Source organism: Entelurus aequoreus, linkage group LG05 (assembly GCF_033978785.1).
Source record: "Entelurus aequoreus isolate RoL-2023_Sb linkage group LG05, RoL_Eaeq_v1.1, whole genome shotgun sequence".
Taxonomy (NCBI): Eukaryota; Metazoa; Chordata; class Actinopteri; order Syngnathiformes; family Syngnathidae; genus Entelurus; species Entelurus aequoreus.
In genome coordinates, this window is record NC_084735.1 from 84024702 (window position 1) to 84042328 (window position 17627).

At 36.2% G+C, this 17627-nt stretch overlaps 1 protein-coding gene across 2 annotated transcripts in view; it reads right to left on the reverse strand.

Annotated features, from left to right (window-relative positions):
• Positions 1-5042: 5042 nt before the first annotated feature.
• The window catches only part of LOC133651133 (15-hydroxyprostaglandin dehydrogenase [NAD(+)]-like), a 31129-nt gene continuing 18544 nt past the window's right edge, over positions 5043-17627 (reverse strand). The window contains exons 3-7 of one of the 2 annotated variants that reach the window (XM_062049095.1): positions 14494-14600; positions 14315-14407; positions 7526-7602; positions 7294-7451; positions 5043-5511 (exon numbers count right to left, since the gene is read on the reverse strand). In XM_062049095.1, the coding sequence (XP_061905079.1) occupies positions 7295-7451; positions 7526-7602; positions 14315-14407; positions 14494-14600 (434 nt within the window). In that variant the 3' untranslated portion in view covers positions 5043-5511; position 7294. Of the gene's footprint in view, positions 5512-7293; positions 7452-7525; positions 7603-14310; positions 14408-14493; positions 14601-17627 lie in introns of both variants that reach the window. The other variant, XM_062049094.1, reaches the window with a different exon arrangement.

The following is a 17627-nucleotide window of genomic DNA, read 5'->3' on the forward strand; positions in this document are numbered from 1 at the left end:
ACTGTCAGGTGCCCAGGGAAGAAAAAAGAGAAAAGAAGAGGAGAAACGAGAAAAAGACAGAGGTAGCAGGTAGGTAACGTTAGCCTACATGCAATTATTTGTCTGTTACAGAATGTGATAGTAACCTGGCTTTTTAGCATTAAGCTAATGTTACATGATTCGGCAATTGCTAATCAATAAATAGCTAGTTCTGTTTTAACGTCGGGTTAATATTGTGGAGGGGGCTAAATTGTTATGGAAAATAATAATGTAACGTTAGGTAATTACAGTACTCCCACCTTACATTCCTCAGGGACATTTGTATTAGATCTTTTAAGCAGGTGTTTTTTTAATTTGAGCACTGCTGTGATTCGCTTAAAGATAATCATAACATAACATTCTCATATAATATGTTAATTTGCTTTCTTTAAGTAAAAAAAAAAGGTCAAAGACAAAGCTATTCGGTTTCTTATGAGTATATACACTTCACTGCCGATGTGGGGGGGCGCCACCTAAAATCTTGCCTAGGGCGCCAGATTGGTTAGGGCCAGGCCTGAACTCAAGGCCCGGGGGCCAATTTTGGCCCGCTGCATCATTTTATGTGGCCCGCGACAGCATGGAAAAAATTTGTTTGAATAAAATACTTTTTTAAAATTATTATTATAATTTTTTTTTTACTAAATGCATTTGTTCTTTCAATTTTAACAGAAAAAAATGCATATTTTAAACCTGAATATTATCTGATCATGCCAATTATAATATACTATAACGTATTGCAAAACTATTTTAGTCACCTTTATTTATGATTTCAAATCAAGTTACACGTAAAAAAATCTAATAATCAAATTAATCATGTCACGGCCCCGGGCGCATGCCAATGTGCATTCATCTATGAGCCCCACGGAGCGCACCTCGGGACACGCCCACGGACGCTCATCTCCTGCCCGCGTCTCTCCGGCGGCAGCAAGCAGCTGCAATCAATCTGCATTCGGCGCACCTGTAATTGATGAGCTTCCTGGGTTTCTTAAACCAATGCAGACCAGCGTTCCGTGCCAGAACGTAATCATCTGTTCCTGTACCATAAGCGATCTAGCTCCATGCAACCTTGCTCTCTCTGTGTGTTCTTCCCCGTGTTATTGATTGTCTCGTGTCCTCCTTGTCGCTCCAACTGCAGACCTCTGTTCCCACGTTGACGAGCTGTGTGTCTCGTCATTCCTTGTTCCTCTGCTTCCCGGACTGCCTCTTAGGATCTCCACCTCCCGCTTGGACACGGACCTCCTACGCCCTGCTATAGCCCCACGACTTCCTGCTTGTCTCACGGACATTCGAGCCTGCCTTTCCTCTCCGGGACTTTCGCCTCTCGCTCAACACTCCCGGTAACACACAACAATTAATTCCCACACTTAGTCGCACACTATACACACTTTTGGATTTTTGTCACACTCCATTCTCTTGATTATTATTATTTTGTATATATATATATATGTATTATTTTGTATATATATATATATATATATATATATATATATATATATATATATATATATATATATATATATATATATATATATATATATATATATATATATATATTAGAGATGTCCGATAATATCGGTCTGCCGATATTATCGGCCGATAAATGCGTTAAAATGTAATATCAGAAATTATTGGTATCGTTTTTTTTATTATCAGTATCGTTTTTTTTGTTTGTTTTTTTTGTTTGTTTGTTTTTTTATTAAATCCACATAAAAAACAGAAGATACACTTACAATTAGTGCACCAACCCAAAAAACCTCCCTCCCCCATTGACACACATTCACACAAAAGGGTTGTTTCTTTCTGTTATTAATATTCTGGTTCCTACATTATATATCAATATATATCAATACAGTCTGCAAGGGATACAGTCCGTAAGCACACATAATTGTGCGTGCTGCTGGTCCACTAATAGTACTAACCTTTAACAGTTAATTTTACTCATTTTCATTAATTACTGGTTTCTATGTAACTGTTTTTATATTGTTTTACTTTCTTTTTTATTCAAGAAAATGTTTTTAATTTATTTATCTTATTTTATTTGATTTCATTTTAAAAAAAGGACCTTATCTTCACCATACCTGGTTGTCCAAATTAGGCGTAATAATGTGTTAATTCCACGACTGTATATATCGGTTGATATCGGTATCGGTAATTAAAGAGTTGGACAATATCGGCATATCGGATATCGGCAAAAAGCCATTATCGGACATCCCTAATATATATATATATTTATATATATATATAATATCGCCCCCTTGTGGTGAAAAATGACAGTGTTAACTTCCTTACACATGCTCCGATCTTCCTGAAATGTTTTGGTTTAATAAATTAGCCAAAAATTCTAACAACTTGTTTATATTGTCATTATGGGGTATTGTGCGTATAATTTTGCGGACAAAAATGAATCCATTTCATTTTGGAATGAGGCCGTAACATAACAAAATGTGGGGGAAGTGAAGTGTGAGTATGTACTGTATTGCATGGCTTGGGAAAATTATTTTCAAAATGGACCCCTGCATCCTTTATTTTGTCATTGTGTTATAGTAATATAACAATGTCGTTTTTTGTGGGATTTCTGATCGTTTGTGAGGGCTCCAAAGGGACAGTTGCACAGTTCAGCTTGTCGTTGTTGATGTTTTAGCTTGTTAATAATCAACTATCTCTTTGTAAAACTATCTAAAAACTATCTTAGAAACTATTTGTAAAACGATGTAATGTAACACAACCTTGGTTTCAGCAATAGTTTGAAGTGGTTTTTGTAAGAGACCATAGATATGAATAAATACAGCAGACAAGATAAACAACGTGTCTACGTGGCGGCCATCTAAGTGGGGGACACGTTCCCATTTAAGGTAATGCAATACATTGTGTTGAAAATAAATCCCAACTTGCTTTTTTTCCTCAATTTACTTTATTGACAATGCAAAAACATTTGCTATTAATACACATTTTATTTTTGTTTGAAAAAAAATCTTATCGCTAGTGTCCCTGTTTGCATCGTATTTCCATCCTGTGTCAACATTCTTTATGGCTTCCTGTCCGTGCCGTCTACAACAATGGAATGTTTTGACCCCACTGGCTCAGACTCGCCGTAGGCACGCGGCTAAAAGGGGGCGTGGCTTATCTGGACACAGCTGAGAAACAGTTGTCTTGAAGACACTGACAACAACACACTTCTGCAAAGTCCTCATAACTGACAATACATTTGACACACATAATTACCATTGTCCTCTGCAAAGGACATTGTTGATGATTAAATTGCAGAAACGTGCATCTTTCTGGGTTGCGGTGGCTTCAGAAGGAAAGATAATCACATGCTTTTTAAATTGAATTTGCTCATTTGGAACAATCGGTACACTAAATACCATTAAAGGCCTACTGAAAGCCACTACTAGCGACCACGCAGTCTGATAGTTTATATATCAATGATGAAATCTTAACATTGCAACACATGCCAATACGGCCGGGTTAACTTATAAAGTGACATTTAAAATTTCCCGGGAAATATCCGGCTGAAACGTCGCGGTATGATGACGTATGCGCGTGACGAAGTCAGTTTAACGGAAGTTATGGTACCCCGTAGAATCCTATACAAAAAGCTCTGTTTTCATTTCATAATTCCACAGTATTCTGGACATCTTTTGCAATTTGTTTAATGAACAATGAAGGCTGCAAAGAAGACAGTTGTAGGTGGGATCGGTGTATTAGCAGCGGACTACAGCAACACAACCAGGAGGACTTTGTTGGAGAGCAGACGCGCTAGCCGCCGACCTCACCTTGACTTCCTACGTCTCCGGGCCGCCAAACGCATCGGGTGAAGTCCTTTGTCCTTCCGCCGATCGCTGGAACGCAGGTGAGCACGGGTGTTGATGAGCAGATGAGGGCTGGCTGGCGTAGGTGGAGAGCTAATGTTTTTAGCATAGCTCTGTGCGGTCCGGTTGCTAAGTTAGCTTCAATGGCGTCGTTAGCACAGCATTGTTAACCTTCGCCAGGCTGGAAAGCATTAACCGTGTATTTACATGTCCACGGTTTAATAGTATTGTTGATTTTCTATCTATCCTTCCAGTCAGGGGTTTATTTTTTTTGTTTCTATATGCAGTTAAAGCACGATGCTATCACGTTAGCTCGTAGCTAAAGCATTTTGCCGATGTATTGTCGTGGAGATAAAAGGCACTGAATGTCCATTTCGCGTTCTCGACTCTCATTTTCAAGAGGATATAGTATCCCAGGTGGTTTAAAATACAAATCCGTGATCCACAATAGAAAAAGGAGAGAGTGTGGAATCCAATGAGCCAGCTTGTACCTAAGTTACGGTCAGAGCGAAAAAAAATATGTATTTCACTGCATTCTAGTCCGTCACTCTAACGTTCCTCGTCCACGAATCTTTCATCCTCGCTCAAATTAATGGGGTAATGGTCCGAATCGCTCTAGCTGCGTTGAAAAAAATAGGAAAATATGAGGGCGTGAACAACTGACAACGTCACGCTACTTCCGGTAGGGGCAAGGTTTTTTTTTAATCAGAGACCAAAAGTTGCGAACTTTATCGACGTTGTTCTATACTAAATCCTTTCAGCAAAAATATGGCAATATGGCAAAATGATCAAGTATGACACATAGAATGGATCTGCTATTCCCGTTTAAATGAAACAATTTAATTTCAGTAGGCCTTTAAGAAGCTCGATTTACAAACCCCCTCTATTTGCCAGCTCTTTGTTCACTCATTCATTTAGTGTCCCATGGAGTGTGCCATGAATTGATTAACGTGGACCCCCGACTTAAACAAGTTGAAAAACGTATTTGGGTGTTACCATTTAGTGGTCAATTGTCCTGAATATGTACTGTACTGTGCAATCTACTAATAAAAGTTTAAATCAATCAATCAATGGAAAAAGATGCCAGAGCGGACTTGTATCGCTGCAAGATAGAAGACGACCTTTTTTACTCGGCTGTGCCTCCTCCAAGAGGACACACACGCATACACACCCTTTCCCCGTCTCCTATCGTGAGCTTATCCTTTTTAAAAAAAAAAAAATTTATGTTTATTATTGTAGCAATATAGTTTTTGGTGATTTCTGATCGTTTGTGAGGGCACCAAAAGGACAGTTGCATAGTTGAGCTTGTCGTTTTTGCTGTTTTAGCTTGTTAATAAGGAGATAGTTGATCCATGACCCCCTTGTTATGTTTGTTAGATACACAGTAGTGTGTAGCACTTGATATTGTGTTCAACGTGTACACACCTTCACTAAAATGTGGACTTTTGTGGACGCTGAAAGCCATTATTGATATTTGCTTTGTTTCTTATGGGGAAATTTGCTTTACTCTTCTCCATTTCTGAACTTAATTGGTTCCTGAATTGGGTCCACTGTGTCACATCATTTTGACTCCTGAGGCTTCTGGTCGCTCGTCATTCCGTTGGCGGCCAACAGGTCGACTTCCCCGTTCTTGGACTCGTTTGTCACCAGCTGGAGAAAGCTCTCGGCCACCTGGGAGACGCTGCAAGGGACAGGACGTCAGTCACGGCAATAAAGGGGCCGACGTTTGTGTGAGCTAGGGTTGTACGGTGTACCGGTACTAGTATAGTATCGCGGTACTAATGAATCAAAAAACGGTACTATACTCTTTTTGAAAAGTACCATTTTTTTGGAGGTCTCAAGAAGGTAAGAAATACAAGAATGTGTGTGTACGTGCGTGTGTGCGTGCATGCGTGTAACCAAAATCATGGTCCCGATACGGTAAACCATTGCATCTAATAGGGAGCCAAATACTAGAGTCCGTGAACATTGCTCCAAAATCAGGATTTTTTTGTTGATTTAATCTGCATAATAATTTGACGTAAATAATGAAGATTAAAAACTAATTGCAAACGAAACAATTTTTTTTTTACTAAAAGCTTACCTTTTTTATATTTGCATAGTATGTACATATTGTTAATGTTGTAAATACAAATCTTTATATTTCTAGAAAGGGTGGTCCTAAAGAGGTAGGCATTTTTCGGAGGTCTCAAGAAGGTAAGAAATACAAGAATGTGTTTGTGTGTTTTTTGTGTGCGCGTGTGTGTGTGCATGTGTGCGTGCGTGTAACCGAAATCATGGTCCCAATACGGTAAACCATTGCATCTAATAGAGAGCCAAATATTAGAGTCTGTGAACATTGCTCCAAAGTCAGGATTTTTGTTGATTTAATGTGCATAATAACTTGAAGTAAATAATGAAGTTGAAAAACCAATTGCAAACAAACAAAAAAAAAACATTTACTAAAAGCTTACCTTTTTTATATGTGCATATTATGTACATATTATTAATGTTGTAATTACAAATCTTTATATATCTAGAAAGGCTGGTCCTAAAGAGGTAGGCTTTTTTCTCAGATCTCAAGAAGGTAAGAAATACAAGAATGTGTGTGTGTGTGTGTGTGTGTGTGTGTGTGTGTGTGTGTGTGTGTGTGTGTGTGTGTGTGTGTGTGTGTGTGTGTGTGTGTGTGTGTGTGTGTGTGTGTGTGTGTGTGTGTGTGTGTGTGTGTGTGCGTGCGTGCGTGCGTGCATGTTACCGAAATCATGGTCCCAATACGGTAAACCATTGCATTTAATAGAGAGCCAAATACTAGAGTCATGTGTGTTTACGGACTGTATCCCTGCAGGCTGTATTGATCTATATTGATATATAATGTATATATTGTGATTTTTATGTTGATTTCATTAAAAAAAAAAATAATAATAATTTTTTTTTTTTTTTTTTTTTTTTTTTTTTTAACATAAATAAATACAATCATGTGTGTTTACGGACTGTATCCCTGCAGACTGTATTGATCTATATTGATATATAATGTATATATTGTGATTTTTATGTTGATTTCATTAAAAAAAAAAAAAAAATTATTTTTATTTTTTTTATTTTATTTTATTTTTTTTACATAAATAAATACAATCATGTGTGTTTACGGACTGTATCCCTGCAGACTGTATTGATCTATATTGATATATAATGTATATATTGTGATTTTTATGTTGATTTCATTTTTAAAAAAAAAAAATTTTTTATTTTTTTATTTCTTGTGCGGCCCGGTACCAATCGGTCCGCGGCCCGGTGGTTGGGGACCACTGCTAAAGAGGTAGGCTTTTTTCAGAGGTCTCAAGAAGGTAAGTAATACAAGAATGTGTGTGTGTGTGTTTTATTTTCTTTTTTCCCTTTTAAATAGTTGTCAAGCACTTTGTGTGTGAAACAATAATTTGTGAGAAGTGTTTGCTACTTTGACTTCCTGGGTTGGTCAAACACTCGCCTCAGCACGCCGAGCCTGTCGCCCACCTCCCGCGTGGGTCCCTCCAGTTGGCAGAACGGACCCATCTTGGCCCGCAGCCCGGTGAAGATGTCGGTCTGGACCAAGGCGGGGCAAAGGGCGTTGAAGCGCACGCCGTAGCCCAACCTGTCGGAGATATCCTGGCGACACAGCAGTTTTATCACCATGGTTACACTTCCACTGGGCCCAGGCGTGGGGGACGTTTGGCGCTCACCGCCATGGCTCGTGTGAAGACGTTGACGGCGCTCTTGGTGGCGCTGTAGACGGGCAGGCCTGGCAGAGGTTTGAAAGCTGCAGGGCGAGAGAGAACATTGAACAACTCTCCCTCTTCTGTCCTTCAGGGGGCAGTAAAGAGCAGTAGCGAGCTGGCAAGTCACTGCTTGGTTGAAGCGTCAAAACGACCAAATAAGGGCGTAGTTCCTACTTCCGGGCCACACTTGTGCACTAGCTTAGAAGGAGAATGAGAGATAGTAAACGTTTTGTCAACTGTTTTTCTCCGTCGTTGCTGTGCTACAACCCAGGTTAATACTGCCATGCTTTTATTTTGAAGCTCACTTTGCGCCGCACAGGAAGTCACTGTGTGCACTTGTGGAACTAGATCTCCAGCCACTTGCGGATCGTAAGCTAATTTTTTTTAACAGCCCACGGCACAATTGTTAGCATTCGAATATTAGCATGTTAGCTTTTATGCTAATTTTGCAGTTATACACCTCAGCATCAAATATTTTGTTTTTTGACGAATGCTACCTGTTAGCATGCTAACGTTTTATTTTTATTTTTTTTAGCTAATTTTGTATGTACACACCTCAGTCATATTTTGGCACTTGATGCATGCTAACGTAAGTAATCTGGCTTTTTATTTTATTTTATTTGTTTAGCTAATTTTGTATGTATACACCTTAATTATATTTTGGTACTTGATGCATGCTAACGTAAGTAATCTGTGTTTTTTTTTTTTTTTTTTTTTAGCTAATTTTGTATGTATAAACCTTAGCTATATTTTGGCACTTGATGCATGCTAACATAAGTAAGATGGGGGTTTTTTGTTTTTGTTTTTTAGCTAGTTTTGTATGTATACACCTCAGTCATATTTTGGTACTTGATGCATGCTAACGTAAGTAATCTGGGGGTTTTTTTATTTTATTTTTTAGCAAATTTTGTATGTATAAACCTTAGTTATATTTTGGCACTTGATGCATGCTAACGTAAGTAATCTGGCTTTTTATTTTATTTAATTTTTTTAGCTAATTTTGTATGTATACACCTTAATTATATTTTGGTACTTGATGCATGCTAACGTAAGTAATCTGTCTTTTTTTTTTATTTTTTTTTTTAGCTAATTTTGTATGTATAAACCTTAGCTATATTTTGGCACTTGATGCATGCTAACATAAGTAAGCTGGGGTTTTTTTGTTTTTGTTTTTTTGTTTTTGTTTTTTATTTTATTTTTTAGCTAGTTTTGTATATATACACCTCAGTCATATTTTGGCACTTGATGCATGCTAACGTAAGTAATCTGGGTTTTTTTATTTTTTTATTTTTTAGCAAATTTTGTATGTATAAACCTTAGTTATATTTTGGCACTTGATGCATGCTAACATAAGTAATCTGGCTTTTTATTTTATTTAATTGTTTTAGCTAATTTTGTATGTATACACCTTAATTATATTTTGGTACTTGATGCATGCTAACGTAAGTAATCTGTCTTTTTTTAAATTTTATTTTTTAGCTAATTTTGTATGTATAAACCTTAGCTATATTTTGGCACTTGATGCATGCTAACATAAGTAAGCTGGGGTTTTTTTGTTTTTGTTTTTTTGTTTTTGTTTTTTATTTTATTTTTTAGCTAGTTTTGTATATATACACCTCAGTCATATGTTGGTACTTGATGCATGCTAACGTAAGTAATCTGGGTTTTTTTCAATTTTATTTTTTAGCTAATTTTGTATGTACACACCTTAGTTCTATTTTGGCACTTGATGCATGCTAACATAAGTAAGCTGGGGGTTTTTTGTTTTTGTTTTTTAGCTAGTTTTGTATGTATACACCTCAGTCATATTTTGGTACTTGATGCATGCTAACGTAAGAAGTCTAGCTTTTTATTTTATTTTATTTTTTTTAGCTAATTGTGTATGTATACACCTTAGTTATGTTTTGGTACTTGATGCATGCTAACGTAAGTAATCTGTCTTTTTTTTTATTTTATTTTTTAGCTAATTTTGTATGTATAAACCTTAGTTATATTTTGGTACTTGATGCATGCTAACGTAAGTAATCTGGCTTTTTATTTTTTTTTAGCTAATTTTGTATGTACACACCTCAGTAAAATTTTGGCACTTGATGCATGCTAACGTAAGTAAGCTGGGGTTTTTTGTTGTTGTTTTTTAGCTAGTTTTGTATGTATACACCTCAGTCATATTTTGGTACTTGATGCATGCTAACGTACGTAAACTGGCTTTATTTGTTTAGCTAATTTTGTATGTATACACTTCAGTCATATTTTGGCATTTGATGCATGCTAACGTACGTAATCTGGCTTTTTATTTGATTTTTTTTTTTTTAGCTAATTTTGTATGTATAAACCTTAGTTGTATTTTGGCACTTGATGCATGCTAACATAAGTAATCTGGCTTTTTTTTTATTTCATTTTTTAGCTAATTTTGTATGTATACACCTTAGTTATATTTTGGTACTTGATGCATGCTAACGTAAGTAATCTGTCTTTTTATTTTTTTTATTTTTTTTAGCTAATTTTGTATGTACACACCTCAGTTATATTTTGGCACCTGATGCATGCTAACGTAAGTAAGCTGGGGGTTTTTTGTTTTTGTTTTTTAGCTAGTTTTGTATGTATACACCTCAGTCATATTTTGGTACTTGATGCATGCTAACGTACGTAAGCTGGCTCTATTATTTTAGCTAATTTTGTAGGTATACACTTCAGTCATATTTTGGTACTTGATGCATGCTAACGTACGTAAGCTGGCTTTATTATTTTAGCTAATTTTGTAGGTATACACTTCAGTCATATTTTGGTACTTGATGCATGCTAACGTAAGTAATCTGTGTTTTTTTTAAATTTATTTTTTTAGCTAATTTTGTATGTATAAACCTTAGTTGTATTTTGGCACTTGATGCATGCTAACGTAAGTAATCTGGCTTTTTTTAAATTTTATTTTTTAGCTAATTTTGTATGTATAAACCTTAGTTATATTTTGGTACTTGATGCATGCTAACGTAAGTATTCTGGCTTTTTATTTTTTTTATTTTTTTTAGCTAATTTTGTATGTATACACCTCAGTTATATTTTGGTACTTGATGCATGCTAACGTAAGTCAGATGGGGGTTTTTTGTTTTGGTTTTTTTAGCTAGTTGTATTTTGGCACTTGATGCATGCTAACGTAAGTAATCTGTCTTTTTATTTTATTTTATTTTTTAGCTAATTTTGTATGTATACACCTTAGTTATATGTTGGTACTTGATGCATGCTAACGTAAGTAATCTGGCTTTTTTTTTTTTTTTTTTTTTAGCTAATTTTGTATGTATAAACCTTAGTTGTATTTTGGCACTTGATGCATGCTAACGTAAGTAATCTGGCTTTTTTTTAATTTTATTTTTTAGCTAATTTTGTGTGTATAAACCTTAGTTATATTTTGGTACTTGATGCATGCTAACGTAAGTATTCTGGCTTTTTATTTTTTTTATTTTTTTTAGCTAATTTTGTATGTATACTCCTCAGTTATATTTTGGTACTTGATGCATGCTAACGTAAGTAAGATGGGGGTTTTTTTTTTGTTTTTTTTTAGCTAGTTGTATTTTGGCACTTGATGCATGCTAACGTAAGTAATCTGTCTTTTTTGTTATTTTATTTTTTAGCTAATTTTGTATGTATACACCTTAGTTATATGTTGGTACTTGATGCATGCTAACGTAAGTAATCTGTCTTTTTTTTTTTTTTTTTTTTTTTAGCTAATTTTGTATGTATAAACCTTAGCTATATTTTGGCACTTGATGCATGCTAACGTAAGTAATCTGGCTTTTTTTTTTTTTTTTTTTTTTTTAGCTAATTTTGTATGTATAAACCTTAGCTATATTTTGGTACTTGATGCATGCTAACGTAAGTAAGCTGGGGGTTTTTTGTTTTGGTTTTTTAGCTAGTTTTGTATGTATACACCTCAGTCATATTTTGGTACTTGATGCATGCTAACGTACGTAAGATGGCTTTATTATTTTAGCTAATTTTGTAGGTATCACTTCCGTCATATTTTGGCACGTGATGCATGCTAACGTAAGTAATCTGGCTTTTTATTTTATTTTATTTTTTTAGCTAATTTTGTATGTATACACCTTAGTTATATTTTGGCACTTGATGCATGCTAACGTAAGTAATCTGGCTTTTTTTTTTTTTTTTTTTTTTTAGCTAATTTTGTATGTATAAACGTTAGCTATATTTTGGTACTTGATGCATGCTAACGTAAGTAAGCTGGGGTTTTTTTGTTTTGGTTTTTTAGCTAGTTTTGTATGTATACACCTCAGTCATATTTTGGTACTTGATGCATGCTAACGTACGTAAGATGGCTTTATTATTTTAGCTAATTTTGTAGGTATCACGTCCGTCATATTTTGGTACTTGATGCATGCTAACGTACGTAATCTGGCTTTTTATTTTATTTTATTTTTTTAGCTAATTTTGTATGTATACACCTTAGTTATGTTTTGGTACTTGATGCATGCTAACGTAAGTAATCTGGCTTTTTTTTTATTTTATTTTTTAGCTAATTTTTTATGTATACACTTTAGTCATATGTTGGCACTTGATGCATGCTAACGTAAGTAATTTGGCTTTTTTTATTTTTTTTTATTTTTAGCTAATTTTGTATGTATAAACCTTAGTTATATATTGGCACTTGATGCATGCTAACGTAAGTAAGCTGGGGGTTTTTTGTTGTTGTTTTTTAGCTAGTTTTGTATGTATACACCTCAGTCATATTTTGGTACTTGATGCATGCTAACGTACGTAAGATGGCTTTATTTGTTTAGCTAATTTTGTATGTATACACTTCAGTCATATTTTGGCACTTGATGCATGCTAACGTAAGTAATCTGGCTTTTTATTTTATTTTATTTTTTTAGCTAATTTTGTATGTATAAACCTTAGCTATATTTTGGCACCTGATGCATGCTAACGTAAGTAAGCTGGGGGTTTTTTGTTGTTGTTTTTTAGCTACTTTTGTATGTATACACCTCAGTCATATTTTGGTACTTGATGCATGCTAACGTAAGTAAGCTGCTTTTATTCTTTTAGCTAGTTTTGTAGGTATACACTTCAGTCATATTTTGGTACTTGATGCATGCTAACGTAAGTAAGCTGCCTTTTTTTAAGCTAATATTGTAGGTATACACTTGAGTCACATTTTGGTACTTCCATCCATACATCCTCTTCCGCTTATCCGAGGTCGGGTCGCGGGGGCAGCAGCCTAAGCAGGGAAGCCCAGACTTCCCTCTCCCCAGCCACTTCATCCAGCTCTTCCCGGGGGATCCCGAGGCGTTCCCAGGCCAGCCGGGAGACATAGTCCTCCCAGCGTGTCCTGGGTCTTCCCCGTGGCCTCCTACCGGTCGGACGTGCCCTAAACACCTCCCTAGGGAGGCGTTCAGGTGGCATCCTGACCAGATGCCCGAACCACCTCATCTGGCTCCTCTCCATGTGGCGGCTTTACTTTGAGCTCCCCCCGGATGACAGCTTCTCACCCTATCTCTAAGGGAGAGACCCGCCTCCCGGTGGAGGAAACTCATTTGGGCCGCTTGTACCCGTGATCTTGTCCTTTCAGTCATAACCCAAAGCTCATGACCATAGGTGAGGATGGGAACATAGATCGACCGGTAAATTGAGAGCTTTGCCTTCCGGCTCATTTTGGTACTTGAAGAGCTCAAATGTTAGCATAAAATGTGGGCATGCTCACATTTTATGCTAACATGTAACAAACTTCTAACATGGTGGCAAGTAACAAAATCCAGGATTAGTAGGTTATTAATTGTGAGCACGCCCATAATTACGCCCACTACTACAATTATTATTAGCGTCAAATATATGAATAGTTGATATAGTAATAATAATTATATGAATAGTAGATATAGTAATAATAGTTATATGAATAGTTGATATAGTAATAATAATTATATGAATAGTTGATATAGTAATAATAATAATGTGAATAGTAGATATAGTAATAATAATTATATGAATAGTTGATATAGTAATAATAGTTATATGAATAGTTGATATAGTAATAATAGTTATATGAATAGTAGATATAGTAATAATAATAATATGAATAGTTGATATAGTAATAATAATTATATGAATAGTTGATATAGTAATAATAATAATATGAATAGTTGATATAGTAATAATAATTATATGAATAGTTGATGTAGTAATAATAATTATATGAATAGTGGATATAGTAATAATAATAATATGAATAGTTGATATAGTAATAATAATAATGTTAATAGTTGATATAGTAATAATAATTATATGAATAGTTGATATAGTAATAATAATTATATGAATAGTGGATATAGTAATAATAATTATATGAATAGTTGATATAGTAATAATAATAATGTTAATAGTTGATATAGTAATAATAATAATGTGAATAGTTGATATAGTAATAATAATAATATGAATAGTTGATATAATAATAATGTTAATAGTTGATATAGTAATAATAATTATATGAATAGTGGATATAGTAATAATAATTATATGAATAGTTGATATAGTAATAATAATTATATGAATAGTTGATATAGTAATAATAATAATATGAATAGTGGATATAATAATAATAATAATATGAATAGTGGATACAGTAATAATAATTATATGAATAGTTGATATAGTAATAATAATAATGTGAATAGTTGATATAGTAATAATAATAATATGAATAGTGGATACAGTAATAATAATAATAATAAGAAGTAGTTGACCTGCCATGGATGAAATGTTGACAATGACACCTCCCTGTCCTCCAGTCATCTTGTTCATGTGCTGCAGTGCCAGGTAAGTTCCTCTGATCACTGCCACCTGCAGGGTGGGAGCAGGACTTGTTGCGTTCCAAGAAGATGAAGATGAAGATGAAGATGAAGTCAACTCGTCAGAAAGAATCTTACCAAGTTGATGGCCACAGTCTTCTCAAAGTCGTCCTCGTTTAGAACACCTGCGTTGTTGCACAGCACGTCCAGCCTGCCAAACTTCTTCATGGTCGTCTCCAGGGCAGCTGGCAGCACACACCTCAACTTTAGAGTAGTCAGTGTGCAGCACTCACGTCAACTTTAGAGTAGTCAGTGTGCAGCACTCACCTCAACTTTAGAGTAGTCAGTGTGCAGCACTCACCTCAACTTTAGAGTAGTCAGTGTGCAGCACTCACCTCAACTTTAGAGTAGTCAGTGTGCAGCACTCACGTCAACTTTAGAGTAGTCAGTGTGCAGCACTCACGTCAACTTTAGAGTAGTCAGTGTGCAGCACTCACCTCAACTTTAGAGTAGTCAGTGTGCAGCACTCACCTCAACTTTAGAGTAGTCAGTGTGCAGCACTCACGTCAACTTTAGAGTAGTCAGTGTGCAGCACTCACGTCAACTTTAGAGTAGTCAGTGTGCAGCACTCACGTCAACTTTAGAGTAGTCAGTGTGCAGCACTCACGTCAACTTTAGAGTAGTCAGTGTGCAGCACTCACGTCAACTTTAGAGTAGTCAGTGTGCAGCACTCACGTCAACTTTAGAGTAGTCAGTGTGCAGCACTCACGTCAACTTTAGAGTAGTCAGTGTGCAGCACTCACGTCAACTTTAGAGTAGTCAGTGTGCAGCACTCACCTCAACTTTAGAGTAGTCAGTGTGCAGCACTCACGTCAACTTTAGAGTAGTCAGTGTGCAGCACTCACGTCAACTTTAGAGTAGTCAGTGTGCAGCACTCACGTCAACTTTAGAGTAGTCAGTGTGCAGCACTCACGTCAACTTTAGAGTAGTCAGTGTGCAGCACTCACGTCAACTTTAGAGTAGTCAGTGTGCAGCACTCACGTCAACTTTAGAGTAGTCAGTGTGCAGCACTCACGTCAACTTTAGAGTAGTCAGTGTGCAGCACTCACGTCAACTTTAGAGTAGTCAGTGTGCAGCACTCACGTCAACTTTAGAGTAGTCAGTGTGCAGCACACACGTCAACTTTAGAGTAGTCAGTGTGCAGCACTCACGTCAACTTTAGAGTAGTCAGTGTGCAGCACACACGTCAACTTTAGAGTAGTCAGTGTGCAGCACTCACGTCAACTTTAGAGTAGTCAGTGTGCAGCACTCACATGTGACCACATTTAGCGGGAGTCAACTTTAGAGTAGTCAGTGTGCAGCACTCACATGTGACCACATTTAGCGGGAGTCAACTTTAGAGTAGTCAGTGTGCAGCACTCACATATGACCACATTTAGCGGGAGTCAACTTTAGAGTAGTCAGTGTGCAGCACTCACATGTGACGACACTTAGCGGGAGTCAACTTTAGAGTAGTCTGTGTGCAGCACTCACATGTGACGACACTTAGCGGGAGTCAACTTTAGAGTAGTCAGTGTGCAGCACTCACATGTGACGACATTTAGCGGGAGTCAACTTTAGAGTAGTCTGTGTGCAGCACTCACATGTGACGACACTTAGCGGGAGTCAACTTTAGAGTAGTCTGTGTGCAGCACTCACATGTGACGACACTTAGCGGGAGTCAACTTTAGAGTAGTCTGTGTGCAGCACTCACATGTGACGACACTTAGCGGGAGTCAACTTTAGAGTAGTCAGTGTGCAGCACTCACATATGACCACATTTAGCGGGAGTCAACTTTAGAGTAGTCAGTGTGCAGCACTCACATATGACCACATTTAGCGGGAGTCAACTTTAGAGTAGTCTGTGTGCAGCACTCACATGTGACGACACTTAGCGGGAGTCAACTTTAGAGTAGTCAGTGTGCAGCACTCACATATGACCACATTTAATGTGAGTGACACTGCCTTCTTCCTCTTGGACAGGAAGTGAATGCAAATGTATATTTATATAGCACATTTTCCATAGAGACTCAAAGCACTTTATATAGTGAACCCCATTATCTACATCCTACGATCATTATGATTATAATTATAATCATTATTATTATGATTATGATTATGATTATTTTGATTATTATGATGATTATGAAAATTTTTCGGGGAGCAGGTACTATCAGGTACTATTTATAGAGTTTACTTCAGGTAGCAGATACTAGCTGGTACTATTTATATTGTTTATTTCAGTAGGCAGGTACAAACAGGTACTATTTATAGTGTGTTTGTTTCAGGAAGCAGGTACTATCTATAGTGTTGAATTCCAAAAGCAGATACTAGCAGGTACTATTTGTAGTGTTTATTTCAGGAAGCAGGTACTATTTATAGTGAGTTTCGGGGAGCAGGTACTATCAGGTACTATTTATAGAGTTCACTTCAGGTAGCAGATACTAGCTGGTACTATTTATATTGTTTATTTCAGTAGGCAGGTACTAACAGGTACTATTTATAGTGTGTTTCAGTGAGCAGGTACTATTTATAGTGTTTAAATCAGGAAGAAGGTACTAGCTGGTACTATTTATAGTGTTTATTTTAGGAAGCAGGTACTATTTATAGTTTTGAATTCCAAAAGCAGATACTAGCAGGTACTATTTGTAGTGTTTATTTCAGGAAGCAGGTACTATTTATAGTGAGTTTCGGGGAGCAGGTACTATCAGGTACTATTTATAGAGTTCACTTCAGGTAGCAGATACTAGCTGGTACTATTTATATTGTTTATTTGAGTAGACAGGTACTAACAGGTACTATTTATAGTGTGTTTCAGTGAGCAGGTACTATTTATAGTGTTTAAATCAGGAAGAAGGTACAAGCTGGTACTATTTATAGTGTTTTTTTTAGGGAGCAGGTACTATATATAATGTGTCTTCATGGAACAGGTACTATCAGATACTATTTATAATGTGTGGTTTAGGGAGTAGGTACTAGCAGGTACTATTTTAATGTGTGTTTTAGGGAGCAGGTACTAGCTGGTACTATTTATAGTGTGTGTTTTAGGGAGTAGGTACTTGCAGATACTATTTACAGTGTGTGTTTTAAGGAGCAGTTCCTAGAAGGTACTATTTATAATGTGTGTTTTAGGGAGAAGGTACTAGCAGATACTATTTACAGTGTGTGTTTTAAGGAGCAGTTCCTAGAAGGTACTATTTATAATGTGTGTTTCAGGGAGCAGTTACTAGCAG